At 34.6% G+C, this 16426-nt stretch overlaps 1 protein-coding gene across 3 annotated transcripts; it reads left to right on the top strand.

Moving 5' to 3' along the window:
- The first annotated feature begins 4325 nt into the window (after positions 1 to 4325).
- Positions 4326 to 16310, top strand: LOC106113077 (sodium- and chloride-dependent transporter XTRP3). Of its 3 annotated transcripts, XM_013305810.1 has the most exons (13): positions 4326 to 4804; positions 7296 to 7528; positions 7898 to 8128; positions 8582 to 8692; positions 9440 to 9681; positions 10261 to 10411; positions 10683 to 10884; positions 11648 to 11807; positions 12715 to 12877; positions 13239 to 13439; positions 14412 to 14495; positions 14972 to 15048; positions 15564 to 15653. In XM_013305810.1, the coding sequence occupies exons 1-12, from the start codon at positions 4543 to 4545 to the stop codon at positions 15044 to 15046; spliced, it is 2115 nt and encodes a 704-aa protein (XP_013161264.1). In that variant the 5' UTR covers positions 4326 to 4542; the 3' UTR covers positions 15047 to 15048; positions 15564 to 15653. The 3 variants fall into 3 exon arrangements, with proteins under 3 accessions (XP_013161264.1, XP_013161272.1, XP_013161257.1); XM_013305818.1 differs by lacking the exon at positions 14412 to 14495; XM_013305803.1 differs by lacking the exons at positions 14412 to 14495; positions 14972 to 15048 and having other exon boundaries at positions 15564 to 16310.
- The last annotated feature ends 116 nt before the right edge of the window (positions 16311 to 16426 follow it).

Genomic DNA, 16426 nt, shown 5'->3' with positions numbered 1-16426 from the left:
CCAAAGGGGGAACGCTGCCAGTATCTTCGTGACCTTGCCTAAAGGTTAGGTTCTATGATAAGTATCAATTAAATAAGAAAAGATAGATTTTTAATCTGTAATTCTCAAATTTTCATATGTATTTTCGTATAAAGATTTTCTTATAATAAACCTAGTTCTATTCTATAGATTTCCGAAGATGTTTTAGTCCAGGGATGACGAACTAAAGGCGCGATACAATATTTTTACAGATTAAAAAATAATTATGCATAAAATAAGAGCGCGAATTAGTTATTCCATAGAAAGTATACGCGAATGATTACGCTACGCAAAATTTCCAATAATTAAAAAGTCAAAATGGTTTCACGGCAAGTCTATGACTCTACATATATTTAAAAAAAATTGTCAAGTTGAGAAATAAAGGTTGACCATCTCTACGGTAATGCAAATACAAGCTTAAACTCATGTAACGATATAACTTTACGGAACAGTCACGTGGCGATGTTAAGTTAATAAATTATAAACGCCGATGTAAGGGTCCGCGGAATGATGTCAAGGCCGAAAAGATCGTAAGGGGGAAGTGCCTTTTGTACACTCCCCTTGCTCTGGAACATGTCCTGACAAGTCTTAAGTAAATCCTGTTCTTAATTCAAAAGGTACCAACACAACAATAAAAATGTGTAAGAACTTATTTTCTTTACGTTTTAAAGAATATATTAATTGTATTTTTTTAATTATTAGGCACTAAATATAATAGTTATTGAATTAACGTACCGTAAAATAAGAATTAACCTCATACATGGCAACATGTAGTTCAGCTGCTAAGAAACTTGGCTCTTATGTCATAAAAAAGCACTATTTATTTATAAGGAACTAGCTGTCGTCCGCGACTTCGTCTGCGCGGAATTAAAAAAAAACATAATTAGTTCCCAGCAAATATTCGAATTTTTGTCACCTTTTATACTTTCCCTAGACCTCCACTAACATTTTAAGACCATGATAAGATAAATCCGTGCAGCCGTTCTTGAGTTTTAGCGAGACTAACAAACAGAAATTGATTTTTATATATATAAGATTTTGAGAAAGCAATACTTTTGATTTGTTAATTACATAAGTAGGATCACAAAATAACCCGTTAACTTAGGGTAGGCTCCGAGCCCCTCGATGGGGTCATATAGTGAGCTGATGATGATGATCACAAAATAGTATACTAATGCTAAAAGAAAGATTAAAATTAAAGAGGAAATAATGTGAGCCTACATATCCAAATAATGTGAAAGAATAAGCTACTATTTTAGCATATTACAGTTGTTTTTAGGGTTCCGTACCTCATAGAAAAAAAACGGAACCCTTATTTTTCTTTTTTTTCGGTTAAATATACTTACACTTATACATCTAAAGATAACATAATAATATTGTAAGTTTTATAGTTTTCTTACAATGATAAGTAATATTCGATATTGATTCAGGTTTGCAATGCACACATTTAAGACATTGTAATTTAAAGCCACCCCTTTTGACATAAGGGCACCCTACACACGATTACAGCTTATTTACGACTTACGAGTGTTTCGTCCACGAGACGTCTAGTCTAGACATCCATAAGTACTACGTTTTTATCGTTTTATGTCTACCTTGGTACGTTGTACATTTTTCCACAGATGCTTTTTTCTTTCGCAAACTAGTTGTGAAATATTAATTTTTACACGTCTGTTTTTAATTATAAGGTGGAAATCGAGCGAGCGGCCACCTGAATTCGCTGACATCAGGAGTTATAGAGGCGTTTTCTACCTTTAATCGACAGAGGTGAGGACGCACAGAAAGAGGATATTTCCCCTTCTTGAGCATCCCTTCCTCCGTCAAATACACCTACTTTTCCCATCCTTTCCCCTTACAAAGGACTAAATTAAGCCTAAAGTGCGCACACTCATCAAACGCAACGTGGAATTACTTCCACTTCACGCCTGTATTGTGTGTTCGTGGTATTGCAGCGGGCGAGCCAAGCAATTATTGCTACTAATGTTAGTGGCCATCTGACCACTGTTAAAATATTAAACAATGTAATCGTATTATGAAAAAAAAACGGACTTTTAAGAAGTGTCAATAAATCTTCTCTGTATCTTTATAAGATGCAGTAAGGATAGTTGCTTTTTTAAACTATTGATTGTTTTAAGTGAGTAAAACGTAACTTAAATGGCTTCTCTACTTAATCGTTTACGTCATAAGTAAACGTCATAACTTTATACATACGTACTACGTAGTTGTAAACATCTGTGTAGAAATGATAAGAACGTGTCGTTCAATAATTATTTTGCTGCTATCGCCCAAACTCCGTCAGCGTGGAATAAAAAGAAATTAATTAGTAGTCTATGTGTTCTTCTAGCCCAGTGGTTCCCAAACTTGAGAATAAATATTTTTTAGCGCCCCCATATTACAGTTTAAGCAATCTTTTAATGCATATTAGTTGATGTTCATAAGTTGTTGAGAGTCGAGACCTCATGCAGTGGTTGTCTAAGAGGCCTCCTAGCTAAATAAAATTACAAATCACCTCCCAGGCAGAGGCCTGTAGAGGTGTGTAGAGACACAACGCCCCCATTTTCGTTCTGGGTCTTTTACCGCCCGCCTTGAGACCTCAGCGCCCACAAGGGGGCGTTATCGCCCACTTTAGGAAAGACTGTTCTAGACCATGTTCTACATCCTTACCAAATATCATCGAAATCAGTTGAGGCGTTCTGATGTTATCTTCAAACAAACACACATCTATCAATCTAAACATTCGCATTTATAATATAAGTAAGATATGTTTGCTTGGCGCGATTATTAAACAGGTTTTTGTGCATATTTTTATTTTATTACGAGCAACATTTATACTAAAAATGATTTATATTTCTTCTAGTCTTTTCGTTTTTTAATATTCAAAAATTTTTTAAATTTTATTGTAAAAAAAAGGTAGGTATTTTTAAATATTTATCAATAATAGTTGTTTTTGGTAACGATGTTTATGTCATAATTTAATAAAATCGTACAGAGGGAAGGTTGGCAAATTGTTTTGGCAAATTTCCCAGACTCCGTAAAAGTGCAATCAGAATTATCTAGAACCAAAAAGTAGGTCAGATTTTATAGAAATGTGTTCGCGTTGATGTTAGACTTTTAAGTTAAAATGTTCACCCTCCCAAATGAAACTGTAACAAAATCTTATAAATATAAAAGGAAGTCGTGTTAGTTACACTATTTATAACTCAAGAACGGCTTTACCGATATGCCTGAAAATTGGTGAGGAGGTAGCTTAGAGCCAGGAGACGGACATAGGATACTATTTAATCATTTTTTTTCGAGTTAATGCCTTGAAAAATTGCTTATCTATCTATACATTAAGTTTTTTTATATATCCACGCGGACGGAGTCGCGAGTTACAGCTAGTATTCTATATTTTTTCGTATGTCAAAAATATTAAATTCTGATGTATATTTTGCTCTCAGTGTGTCGTTGTGCCTAATGTTCTAAAAATTTATCAATGTGTCCATACTGTTCAACTGGTTTTTGCACGAAATATCTGCATCCTTGAATGAATTAATAGTAATATTTATGAATAATCAAGAGAGCGTCGGTGGCTCAGTGGTCAAGCACTTGACTTGCAATCTGCAGGTCCTGGGTTCGAATCCCGCCATGGACCAATGTGTTTTTCGATTTCCGATTTACATATGTACATTTATCCGACGTTCTTACGGTGAAGGAAAACATCGTGATGCAACCTGCACATATCTGAGAAGAAATTCAAAGATATGTGTGAAGTCAACCAACCCGCACTTGGCCAGCGTGGTTGACTATGGCCTAATCACCCTTAACTTAGGGTAGGCTCCGAGCCCCTCGGTGGGGACATGCAGTGAGCTGATGATGTACTCTAAGTATAGATTATTAATTCTAAATCTACACTAAGCATACAATTAACGTTTACATTAGTATGTTATTAAATAGTTTTAATAACATTGCTTTTTATTTGTTACAGATTACATCTATCGCGACAACATAGAAGTTACCAGACATGTGTACGATAATTTAAAGCGATCTCATGAAGGTCTACAACCGCAGAGCCATGCTGCGTGTTTAGCTAGAGTGGTCTGACGTAAACCAACTCATATGCACAAGGAAGCAATCAACGTGTTCAGAGATTCGCTAAAATTACGCCAAAAACTTCTACAGAGGACGACGACGTATTTTAAAGTCGTCGAATTCGTCAAAAAAGACGCGATTCGATACTTTACATACGATTACGAGATTCATCAAACTTAGTATCTTATATTATGAACATATTCATAGGCAACGATTACCATTCCAAGAACCTTGTCAAAACCAGCTATTTGATTCTACGGATACCGACAAACCTCATACTAAAGTATCATCGGTTAAACGGACAATAATATCGATTAATTGTTACAATAAGATATAATAATAGATAAATCTATCATTTTTATTTCGAAAATAATAGCATTTTATTGTTTAAAAGAAAAGCTAACATCAAAATAACCTAAAACTTAACAACCCGAAACGTCAGTTGAAATCAAGATGGCGGCCAAAGCTGAGCCAATAGGACCGCGGAACGGGCACGAGTTAGCGCCATTGAATACGCGCGCGGACGGCAGCGAGCGACCTCACGGGGTGACTATAGTGCTGCAGGGCTCCAGAGGTTCCCTGCAACGCGAGGCGCCTGGCGAGGACCGCGCTGCTTGGTCTGGGAAGCTGCAGTTCTTCCTTTCAATCATCGGATATTCAGTTGGTTTGGGAAATATCTGGCGATTCCCGTATTTATGTCAACAAAATGGCGGAGGTAAGATTTTTAGTAATCAGTCAATCGCCTTAAATTATCACACTTTGTAAATTCCGATTAATATTATAATAAAACCTAGAAAATATGCTTTTCTATAGATGTTGCGATAAGAAACCACGGTTTGACATCAAATTATAATAAATCAATGCAAAGCCACAAACAACCTTGACAATAATGTTAGTACCTGGTACGCGAGGCAAACAGACAACCAAACAACTTTCTATAAGTAAAGCACTTTAAAATTAAGTTTATTTAACTAATGAATAGTCTTAAATCTATGACATAAAATTAAATATTATAAAACGAATAATTTACTAAAATATATTATTAAAACAAGTCCCTTTAGGCAAGGTCCCAAAGATACTGGCAGTGTTCCCCCTTTGGAAAGCTAAATTAATTCTTTGTCCGAGGTAGGTGCCAGCTCTTCGATCCCCTGTGATCTCGATTAATTTTCTGGATATATCCTTAAAAAGTCTTAAAGCGCTAATAAATGTGAATGGTCGTATGGATGGAGAGATGTATGGATGAATGTTTATTAGAAAATATCTCCAGAACGGCTGCATTGATCTCGCTGAAACTTGGCAAAGATGTATGATATAGTTTGGAACACATAGGTTACTATTTTTTTTATATCGCGCGTATTGAGTAGCGGGCGATAGCTAGTGTCTTTAATTCTTTATTATATTTCTGAATTAACCAAGTATATGTAAATATATGTTGATTTAATATAAATATATTCATTTATTAAAAATTACAAGAACTTACATGTACTTTTCTGTTGTTGCTGTCAACGATAAATCTTAACATCCCGAGTACGAGATATTTAATTAAAAAAATTATACGCATCAGTTATGGCCTTGTCTTTGTTACGGTAATATTATTATTGTAAGGTAGAACAATATTTTATAATACTGTTTATATTCTTCTTATTAAAATGCCTTTTCGTTTGACGAATGGCGATCAACAGGGTTAGACGAAATGCATTCGGTTCGAACCGATTCCATAACGAACTTCAAAAATGTATATAATTGAGCTTTCGACAAGTCACGTGATTGTCGCGTCAGTTCCATACATTTTTGAAGTTCGCTATGGAATCGCTTAGAAGCGAATGCAAAAAAACCTTTAAGTTGTTTTCATAGGTGGATGATAAACACACTATGTAACATAAGGCTATGTATACACGAATTGTGTTTGAATGTATTTAAAAAACTGTCTTAACGTTTTTTTCTATATAATCGTGAGGGAAAAGATGTCTTTATACAAGTGTTGCGACAGTGAAAACTCACAGTGTACGAAAGTGTTCACTCGAATGAATGAAACATACCCAGCCATTGCATAATATTGCAGAATACAAGCCGTTTGCTGCCGGCGTTTATTGATTTTCTGTGGTCTACGGGCTACGGCGTAGCGCCGTAGAGGTCTCTGTGCGTTTTTATATATGTACATTCGTGTCCGTATTCTGGGAAAATAATTTAAATTAATAACTATTCTTTAATTAATTTATTTTGTAGGAAGTTATAAAAATACCTGTTATGTTTATTATTTAGTATGTAAAGAAAAATAACAAAAATTATTTACAAAAACTATTACAATTACAAAGCAATAATATAATTTGAGAATCAAAGTTTGTTTTTCATAACACGGTAATTATGTGTATTTTTTTTTTCAATTTTTTGTTAAGTTATTTTTTTATTTCCGCGCGTACGAAGTCGCGGTCAAAAGTAAGTCATTGATAAAACATACTTGAAATTTATATATTTATCATATATATAAAAGAAAGTCGTGTTAGTTACACTATTTATGACTCAAGAACGGCTTTACCGATATGCCTGAAAATCGGTGAGGAGGTAGCTTAGAGCCAGGAGACGGACATAGGATACTATTTATTCATTTTTTTTTTTCGAAAGTATGCCTTGAAGAGCTGCTTTTTATTTAACTTATTAATATTATAAATGCGAATGTTTAGATGGATGTGTTGTGGATAGATGGGTGTTTGAAGATATCTATAGAACGGCTGAACGGATCTCGATTAAATTTGGCATACGTATAGAACATAGTATGAAAGAACACATAGGCTACACTTATTATAATAAGTTTTTTATATATCCACGCAACGGAGTCGCGGGCGACAGCTAGTTTATCCTAAAATCTAGCACAATAAGAGAAAACAAATTTCTATAAACCAAATAGTTATTATTCTTACTTTCCTTGGATTATTACTTTATGTCCTTGGATACATAAACAATACGACTAACCGTGGGTTTCCGATTACAAAATTTCAGTTTAAAAATATCGTCATCTATAACACAGAGATAATATATTAGAAACTCACGGTAAGAGATTACATAACTAATTAATAATAAAAGAAAATATCCTTTAAAATAAAAGCCTAGCTATGAAAGAGTAAACGGAAATAAATATTTAAGCATGATTTAAAAAATCAGAAGTTAAACGAATAAAGTTTGAATTTAACAGAGTTTTGTGTTTGCAGGTGCATTCCTGATCCCATTTCTGATTATGCTGGTGCTGGAGGGCATACCGCTCTTCCTGATAGAGATGGCTATCGGGCAGAAGATGCGCCTTGGATCCCTCGGCGTGTGGAACACGATTCACCCCTGGCTGGGCGGCATTGGTATTTCCAGCTGTATTGTCACCCTCTTCGTCGCTCTGTACTACAATGTCATCATCACCTGGGTCTTCTTTTATCTTTTTAATAGTATTCGGGTGAGTAGAAACACTTTTTCGTTATTTAATAATAAATTTCCGAAGATAATGACCAGTAAACCCATAGAACAATAATAAAAAGATTAAATACATATAAAGTCTTCTTAGAATTCCGCCCGAATGTTAATATAAATGTAGAGTTATATAGAGAGTTCTTAAAGTACTCTATATGGACCTTAAGTCCATACGGGGATATATAGTTGCAAATTACAAGTTCAAAAAGATATATAAAAAGAAAACGAAAACAGTAAAGGAGAAACAAAAAGAGAGAAAACGAGAATGAAATATAGGGCTTGGTGTATTACTTGACTATGGAACTATACCACAAAAACCATCCGTTCTATTCAAATCTATAATTCTGATGTTTAGCTATCAGCTGACCAGCTGCCCTGGGCTCATTGTCCTCAAGACAACAGTACAGCGGAGCTGGAATGTAGCAAGGCGTCGGCTACAGTGTACTATTGGTACCGAGAGGCACTTGACGCGTCGCCCAGCATCGAAGACCCTGGTGTACCTCGTTGGTGGATCGTGCTATATCTCCTGTTAGCCTGGATCATCGTCTTCTTTATTGTGATGAAGGGAATACAGAGCAGTGGGAAAGTAAGTAGAATACTATGTCTACTGTAAAAACATTTGTACAAAAACATCGTCATTGGTCTCATTAAAAAAACGGAGATGTTAAAGTAGGCAATGTGTTTTTGTGAATGTAGTTTAGCAATACCAACATTAAAAACTAAATTTTTACATAATTCATATACCATCATATCGTTAATAACTAAATAAAACATCTCGCAAAAGTTTAGGAAGAAAATCCGACATTTTACCGGTGTATCGGCGCAACACTAGCCTTATTAACAACGTTTATGTCCCCTCACTAATCATTCTGACACTTGACTTTGTAATGCGCGCCATTCTTGCCAAATTATTCTTTCTAATAATGTCTAAAACAAGATAGAGAGAGACTAGTAAAGTAAGATTCTATCTCTCTCTTTTAGCTTGTAATTTGTTTTTTTTTATTTTAACTTACATAATAAAAATAATTGTGATATTCAGGTGGTGTACTTCACGTCTCTGTTCCCTTACGCTGTATTGACAATATTCTTTATCCGCGGCATCACTCTGCCGGGCTCTGCTGATGGAATAATACATATGTATAAACCTAAGGTATGATCTTATCTATATATATAAAAGAAAGTCGTGTTAGTTACACTATTTATAACTCAAGAACGGCTTTACCGATATGCCTGAAAATTGGTGAGGAGGTAGCTTAGAGCCAGGAGACGGACATAGGATACAATAGTATCCTATGTCCTTAAAATATAAACAAAAAACAATAAATATATTGTTTTTTGTTTATTTTTTTATTTTTCGAATTTATGCCTTGAAGAGCTGCTTTTTAATTAACTTACTAATATTATAAATGCGAATGTTGAGATGGATGGGTGTTTGAAGATATCTCTAGAACGGCTGAACGGATCTCGATTAAATTTGGCATACGTATAGAAGATAGTCTGAAAGAACACATAGGCTACACTAATTAAGTTTTTTTATATATCCACTCGGACGGAGTCGCGGGCGACAGTTAGTATTCTAATAATTAAATCAAAATTTTCGACCGTATTCTTGATAAACACGACATAGTAGGGAAAAGAAATAGAAGACCAAGAACGATTTCTAACAGAAAAAGAAGAAAGTGAATATCATGTTGCATCGTGGGTTCGACAAAGTGAATTCGCTACAAATCGATTCCATAATGAACTTCAGATATGTATAGAACTGACAATAACTTTCGATAAGCAGTCCATTTTGATCTATAAGCATTGAATTGTGGTCGAATTTCGACTAACTGTCTGTAACTATTTTACATATAAATCTGTATTTTTGTTACAACTTAAATATATTAACTTTCAGTTGGGCAAACTCCTCGATCCAACAGTATGGTTGGACGCAGCAACTCAAGTGTTTTACTCATTTGGACTCGCGTTTGGTTCCCTCATCGCTTTCGGTTCATATAATCCGCCGAACAACAACTGTGTGCGAGACGTACTTCTCGTCTCCGTGTGTAACGCTCTCACAGCAATCTACGCATCTGTGGTTATCTTCAGTATTCTTGGCTTCAAAGCTTTTACTATGGTAGAGAAGTGTATGACAAAGTAAGTGAATTTAATGTTCACTTTATACGCATCGTTCAGTGGTCAAACACTTGACTTGTAATCTGCTGATCCTGGGTTCGAATCCCGCCATTTAACAATGAGATTTTCGATTTACATATTTATCTGACGTTCTTACGATGAAGAACATATCTGCGAAGAGATTCAAAGATATGTGTGAAGTCAACTTGCACTGGTCAGCGTTGACTATGGCCTAGTAACTTGGGTAGGCTCCGAGCCTCTTAGTGGGTGTATAGTGAGCTGATGATGATGAAACTTTATACAACAGGCTTTGATGTGACAATTTTCTTATAAAATCAGCAACTCCAAGTTATATCTACCAAACAAAAAGAGACTAAATTATGGAGTAGTTTAGTAGCCTATTTGTTTTTTAATATTTCCTCGTTTTAAACAAGAAACATCCATTGCAATACTAACGATACGATAAGTTTTTTAGGCTCCACCTGGATTTGGAACTGGGGAAAACTGGAGAAATTGGGAAAAAATGTGGGGTACATTTATGGTTCTGCAAACTTTAAAACTATTTAGTTCAAAAGTGTCTAAAAATCATTTCTCTTACAGGGAAATCAAAGTCTTAGCAATGCACCATATCGGCGGGTTTACATTGAACTCGACTTTTGATTACTACAAGGAGGAGTTCCCAACTTTAAACAACACCGTGGTAACTGCATTCAACCTAACTGGATGCACTATGAGTAGACAATTGGAAGAGGTAAGTCTGAATCAAGACATGCTTCCCCTGAAGAGAGTGCCTGCCGGAGGCCTAATTTCATCAAGTCCACGTTCCCTTCCCAACCTTTTGTTAAAAGGAAAGAATTAGAAGAGGACTTGGCGGCCTTCTCCGGCGGACGAATAGGAAGGTGTAATATCCTATTTACTTTGCGTTCCTTTTTACTTTGTTTATAGATAGGCTATTATTTTAATTCTGCGCTGACGAAGAATAAAGCGACAGATCTGAATGTAAAAAACTACGTCTCTTGCAGGCAGCGGAAGGCACCGGGTTAGCTTTCATCGTGTTCACACAGGCTATCCTCAAACTGACACCAGCTCCGTTCTGGTCGATCATCTTCTTCCTCATGCTGCTGTCGTTGGGTCTGGGCAGCCAGATCGGCATCATGGAGGGCATGCTGTGCACCATCTTTGATATTGACTTCTTCAAACGAATGAGCAAACCGGTCATAACTGGTGAGTTTTCTTCTATAGTTCAAAGTTTTTTTATCTAAAAGAAATTATAGATACCGGCCTATTACATTTTTGAGGATAAATTTTTTAGCAAATCAAATAAGTCTTTACTTGACTTATTGTTTGTCAAAATTATTTGATAGTATTTCGGTTATCCATCAGCTGAATGAAGACCAAAGCTTCGATAGATAGGCGACATAAATCGAGACAAAGTTGGCATAGCAAATTGAAAGTCCGTGGCAAGAGATAGACAGAGGTGGAAAAAGTTATTGGACTAAGCCAAGGTCTACAAAGGACTGTAGAACTAGAAGAAGAATCTACCGAAAATTGTGAACGTGGACCACTGTCTACCCGCTAGTTTCTGAGACTAAAATATCTGTATAAAACATATCGTCATCCATGTCATATTATCTTTAACAAAGCAGAGATAACAATATTTTTTAAAGGAGATTTTGGTCTCAAAAACCCGCCGAGGGTTTTGCTTCCCGGAGGCCTTTCATAGTCCTCTTTCCCTTCCCACTCTCTTTCTTATAAGGAAAGGATCGGAAGTGGAACTGGACTTTCCGGATGAGAGAATGCATGGAAAGGGAAAATATTTTCTTTCTGTGCATCCTCTCCTCCGTCGATTAAATGTAGGCAACGCATATGCAATTGCGTATGTCTATGGGCAACGGTCACTTCGCTATTTCAGCGATTTCAGGTGGCCGCTCGCTCGTTTGCCACCTTATGATATAAAAAAACGGTATTTGATATTTCTGTGTTGTAGGCGTCGTGTGTACTTTCTGTTTCCTCGTGGGGCTGATCTTCACGACGGGTGCGGGCGAGTACTGGCTCAAGATGTTTGACTCGTTCGCTGGAACTATCGGCCTCGTGGTCGTAGCGTTGCTCGAGATGATTTCTGTCGTCTATATCTATGGACATGAGAAGTAAGTACGCTTTTGTCTATGATAGAGCAGTATCTACTGAAAAATTAAATCAAAATGAAAATACTTGTTTATGGTTGGTTTCTGAAACAAATGTACTATTAAACAGACTCTTGTCAAGCAAATTGTCATCTCAAATCTGTATCAGATTAGAACAGCTTTGTATATATATCTTACTTCATGGATGGATGCTTGTTTGAGCGTATCTCCAGAACGGATCTTGATGAAATTTGGTACAGTTGTAAAACATAGTCTGGAAGAACACATAGGCTACTAAATAAGTTTTTTTTTAATTCCACGCGGAGGGAATCGCGGGTGATAGCTAGTCAATCATATTTCAAGACATTTTAAACACGTCTAACCTTGAAATACCGATAAAGGGTTCATGTATCAACATGTGTAAATCTATCAAATGCTGAAGTTGTTTATGACAAACAAATTGTTTGGTGAACAACTATAACACGTCATTGCCTTAACTACGTATTGTTCTAGATTTTCGACTCTGATATAAGTACCTTTTTATGTGTATTTTTAGACCTTAGGATATTATTTCAAATTACGATTCAAACTAAATCCTGGCTTATTATGATTATGGTTTACGACAATCTTCGAATGCAATGAGATTCACACGACAACATGATCGGATGTACTCTTTATCATTGGGCTACAGGCCCTTTAAAATATTCATTATTAAAATATATATTGCCCGCGACACAGTCCACGCGAAAATAAAAAAAAAATTAATTAGTAGCCTATATTTAAGCTTAATTTCATCGCGATCTGTTCAGCCGTTCTGGAGATACCTTCTAACAAACATCCATCTAAACATTCGCATTTATAATTTTAGTTAGATTATGTACTTTGTTTTTCATTTGATTTAATTTTTTAATTAACTCTTTTACCGCCACAGATTCACAAACGACATCTACGAGATGACGGGTTACCGTCCTGGCTGGTACTGGCAGGTGACATGGCGCTATGTGGGACCATTCATTGTCACCTGCATCTTGCTGTCTTCTCTGGTCTTCATGCTCATAATACCGCCAACATACGGTGCATGGAATGCTGCAGAGGTATGTAGTGACGTCATAACTAACCTTTTTATGCTATAAATGTTTTTATTTTACGATTTAATGACTTAAAAATTGTAATAAAATTATTCATATTACCGGAGTAGAACATATTTTCCTTTATTCAAATAAACTAATTAAAAGGTCAGAATAGCAGCTATAAAATTATTTTTTATGTCTGTCTGGATGTAATAAATCATTGAATAATAAAAGTTTTAACTAACAATAATGAAATATGCAACAAAAAATGTTGGCCATATATATAAAGATGACCATATATTTAAGAAAAAAAATTACACATGTTAAATATTTTTTACTCTATGACATTTGACATTTCCCTGTTTCATTTGACGTTTCTTCACAGGGTCGCGTAGAGAAAACACCATATCCCAATTGGGTGTTAGGCATCGCAGCCGCCATGATCCTGGCTGGAGTACTGCCCATTCCAGTGGTGCTGATACTACGACGCTTCCAGTGCCTCGCGCTCGATGTGGACATCCACCAGGGCTCAATCCGTAGGATTGAGACCACTGTGTCCACTAAGGAGATGATGAGCGATCAGGACGTGAGTATATGTATAAAAATCTTATAGTAGCGTGGTAAAGGTTAAAATATAGACTTGTTTTTTTTAGGTTATAAGATTCAAACTTTATGACAGCTCGTGTGACTTATGTCTGCAGATAATTCGCGCGCAATTATTTTTTCCGTCGACATCTGAGTTGAATGCAATTCGATATAAAGTTTGAATCGTTTTATGAACTAAAATATGGTAATACTAGCTAATGCTACTAATAAAAATAAAAACTAGATATTGCTCGGCTAGGAAAACAACATATTATTCATAAAATGTTATTTAATAAATTAGTTTTTGATAATTAATTTTGAAATATTTATTCCGTTTACGATATTATTAATGGTGATTATAAAATTAAGTTATTTACGGTTCACATACGTTTTGACAGGAAACGGACAATCTTGATTTAAAACTTTATTTCAAATGCAAAACTTTAATATTTATCATGAGTTTTTTGTTTTAATTTTTCCTTACAAGTTAACGATTGACGTAAAAATTGGCGGCATATTACCTCAATGTACTTGCCATCTTTAGTATATTTTTTTATTAAAAAAAACTTTTGTGTGTATGACAATACATATTTATCTATTAACGATGGACTAAACTTTATTTGGGAATAAGGATTTTTGTCGCTAATGTAAATAGCAAAAGATATTATATATACATTATATTTATATTTTAATAACACAAAATATAGAGACACGTTATTTTTTTTTGTTTAATTTACTCTTGAGTCTTTCTTTAAACTTATCCTTATACTGTAATTAAATAACCATAGAAAACAGAAACATCTGTACAAAGACTGAAGTAAAAAAAAAGTATTTGTCTATGTCCATTTTTTGAGTAGTAAAACCGAGGCTTAAAGAATAACGTGTCTATTACAACTCTATATGTATCGCTACTGTAACTAACCCCGCTAACACTGTGCGGTACTCTATGTTGTCTTTGGTGCGTGGGGTCCAGGTGATCTCGCCGGAGACTGCGCCGCCTGCGCCCGCGCAGCTCGTGGCCGAAGCCAGCACTAGGTTCACTATCGGAGACTTCGACGTAAGCACCCCTGTACAACTGACTTTAGTTTTTTTTCGGTACAAATTTTATTTTTTGTTTATGGCAACTTTTTTTTAAGGATTTGACTTAAGAGTTTTAAGTCCAACTTTTTAAGTGATTAAAATAAAATAACAATTCTAGTTGTATAATGCGTCATTACTTTTTATAAGTATTTCAAAGATCAAACATTTTATTGAACCCTTTTTTCTTTGACATGTAACATGTAAGAAAAATTTCGTAGAAACTTATTTTTTAAAAAACGTGAAACTTTAAAATGTGTAATTTCCTTTCTCGGGTTTGTTTAAAAACAAATAAATAATAAATTAATTGTCCTAAAGTTGTCATAAATAAATATTAGGTTTTTTATGCAGAAGTCAAAAAGTACAGGAACGTACTTACAGATTTTTTGTTTTTTTTTAATAAGTGTGGCACAATATAAAAATCACATGTAAATATATTGTCCCCGATGACTTTAGGGGGTGGACAGCAGTGAGGAGAGGCCGAGCAAGCGTTTACCGACGTCCATCGTGCGCAGCCGACCCAAGAAATAGATGTTTGTCCGCTCGATCTATTTTAAATAGATAAAAAATGAAGACAAAAAATATTATTTTTAAATATTTTAAATTTTAAAAAATATTTTTTTCTTCATTTTTAGCAGTAGATATGCATATGTAGCTTATTATAATTATTAACCTTTTTAATTACCGTATGCAGAGTCATTTAAGGAAAACCTTTAACACGTTCACTACCAACTGGGTTCGAGTTTACTGTCGTATGAAAGTCGTATCATCATGGAATGTGTTAATATATCTTAAATTTAATTTACTCTAAAAGTAATTTGGTGATTATTAAATGAGTCTGTGATCGGTAGCGAGTGCTTTTTATAATAAACAATGCATGAAAAAAAAAAACATTTTTAATATTTTTATTCTTTCTAGATAGTTATTTTTTGGTTTATCTGTATGCATTTAACCCCGAAAATGTTTCCACAGTAGCTTTTCTATCAGTTGAATTTTGATATAACTAATTTCATTCCTTATTAACTTATTTATGCCATTTTTCTTTTAGTCTTCCGATTCAGAGCCTGACGAAGTGAACACGGCTGATCGCTTCGACTCGAGCAGTAGTGACGAAGAGATTCTAAACACTAAACCAACGAGCACCGGAATCCGACTCGCCATGAAACCTATCGGTCACAAACCGACAACATTCAAAATGGACGTCGTCGATTGACCGTTATTTAAATTTTGAGGTTATATTCGTAGATTACTGGTGATACGTTCGCGTATTGTTTACAGTAAGCCTTTAATATAAGATAGTAGTTGTAATTATTAACAATTAGATGATTACATTTCGAAGCAAATTATAATTTTTATAAGTAGTACTTTCTTCTCTGGTCTATACCTTACAGTATTATTTATGTAGATTATAAATAACACACTCCAAGTACTTAATATTATAATAATACGATCTACAAGTTGATTAATGATACATATTTCACTCATCAACAAAGGGATTTGTCTTAAAATCCTATGACAATAGTAAATAATTAGTTACTAAACATACTATACTTTCGTATTTTAAATTTCCATTCGTTCAGTCAAAAATCAGATAATAATCCATTGTTTCCATTTCTTACAATTAGAAGCCTTGTTTAGTAAATTGATATATTAAAAATATTTATAAAAGAAATCGTAATAACACGATAAAATAATCATAAATTTATTTTGGTCATGAAAATTAAAAAATATATTTCTTTATGTAGTATGTATACGCAACGTTAAAATATCAAGCCTTTTAGTGAAAATACATAAAAAAACAGCAAAAAAATATGTCCATAAGTCCCTAAACTACTCAGACTCAAGCTGAGTGGTCAATAATTTTATTAAACAAAAATTTGATCCTTTATCGATATGTAATTTTTAGGGATG

Source organism: Papilio xuthus, unplaced genomic scaffold, assembly GCF_000836235.2.
Source record: "Papilio xuthus unplaced genomic scaffold, Pxut_1.1 DF829758.1, whole genome shotgun sequence".
Lineage (NCBI taxonomy): Eukaryota > Metazoa > Arthropoda > Insecta > Lepidoptera > Papilionidae > Papilio > Papilio xuthus.
This window is presented reverse-complemented; position numbering and strand designations above follow the sequence as displayed.

What these genes read in the sequence shown, in the direction of transcription:
- LOC106113077 (XM_013305803.1), top strand. Translation starts at nt 4,543, where the DNA reads ATGGCGGCCAAAGCTGAGCCAATAGGACCGCGGAACGGGCACGAGTTA. An exon ending in GAATACAGAGCAGTGGGAAA is followed by an intron (nt 8,129 to 8,581) that starts GTAAGTAGAATA and finishes TGTGATATTCAG; the next exon opens with GTGGTGTACTTCACGTCTCT. An exon ending in TGAGTAGACAATTGGAAGAG is followed by an intron (nt 10,412 to 10,682) that starts GTAAGTCTGAAT and finishes CGTCTCTTGCAG; the next exon opens with GCAGCGGAAGGCACCGGGTT.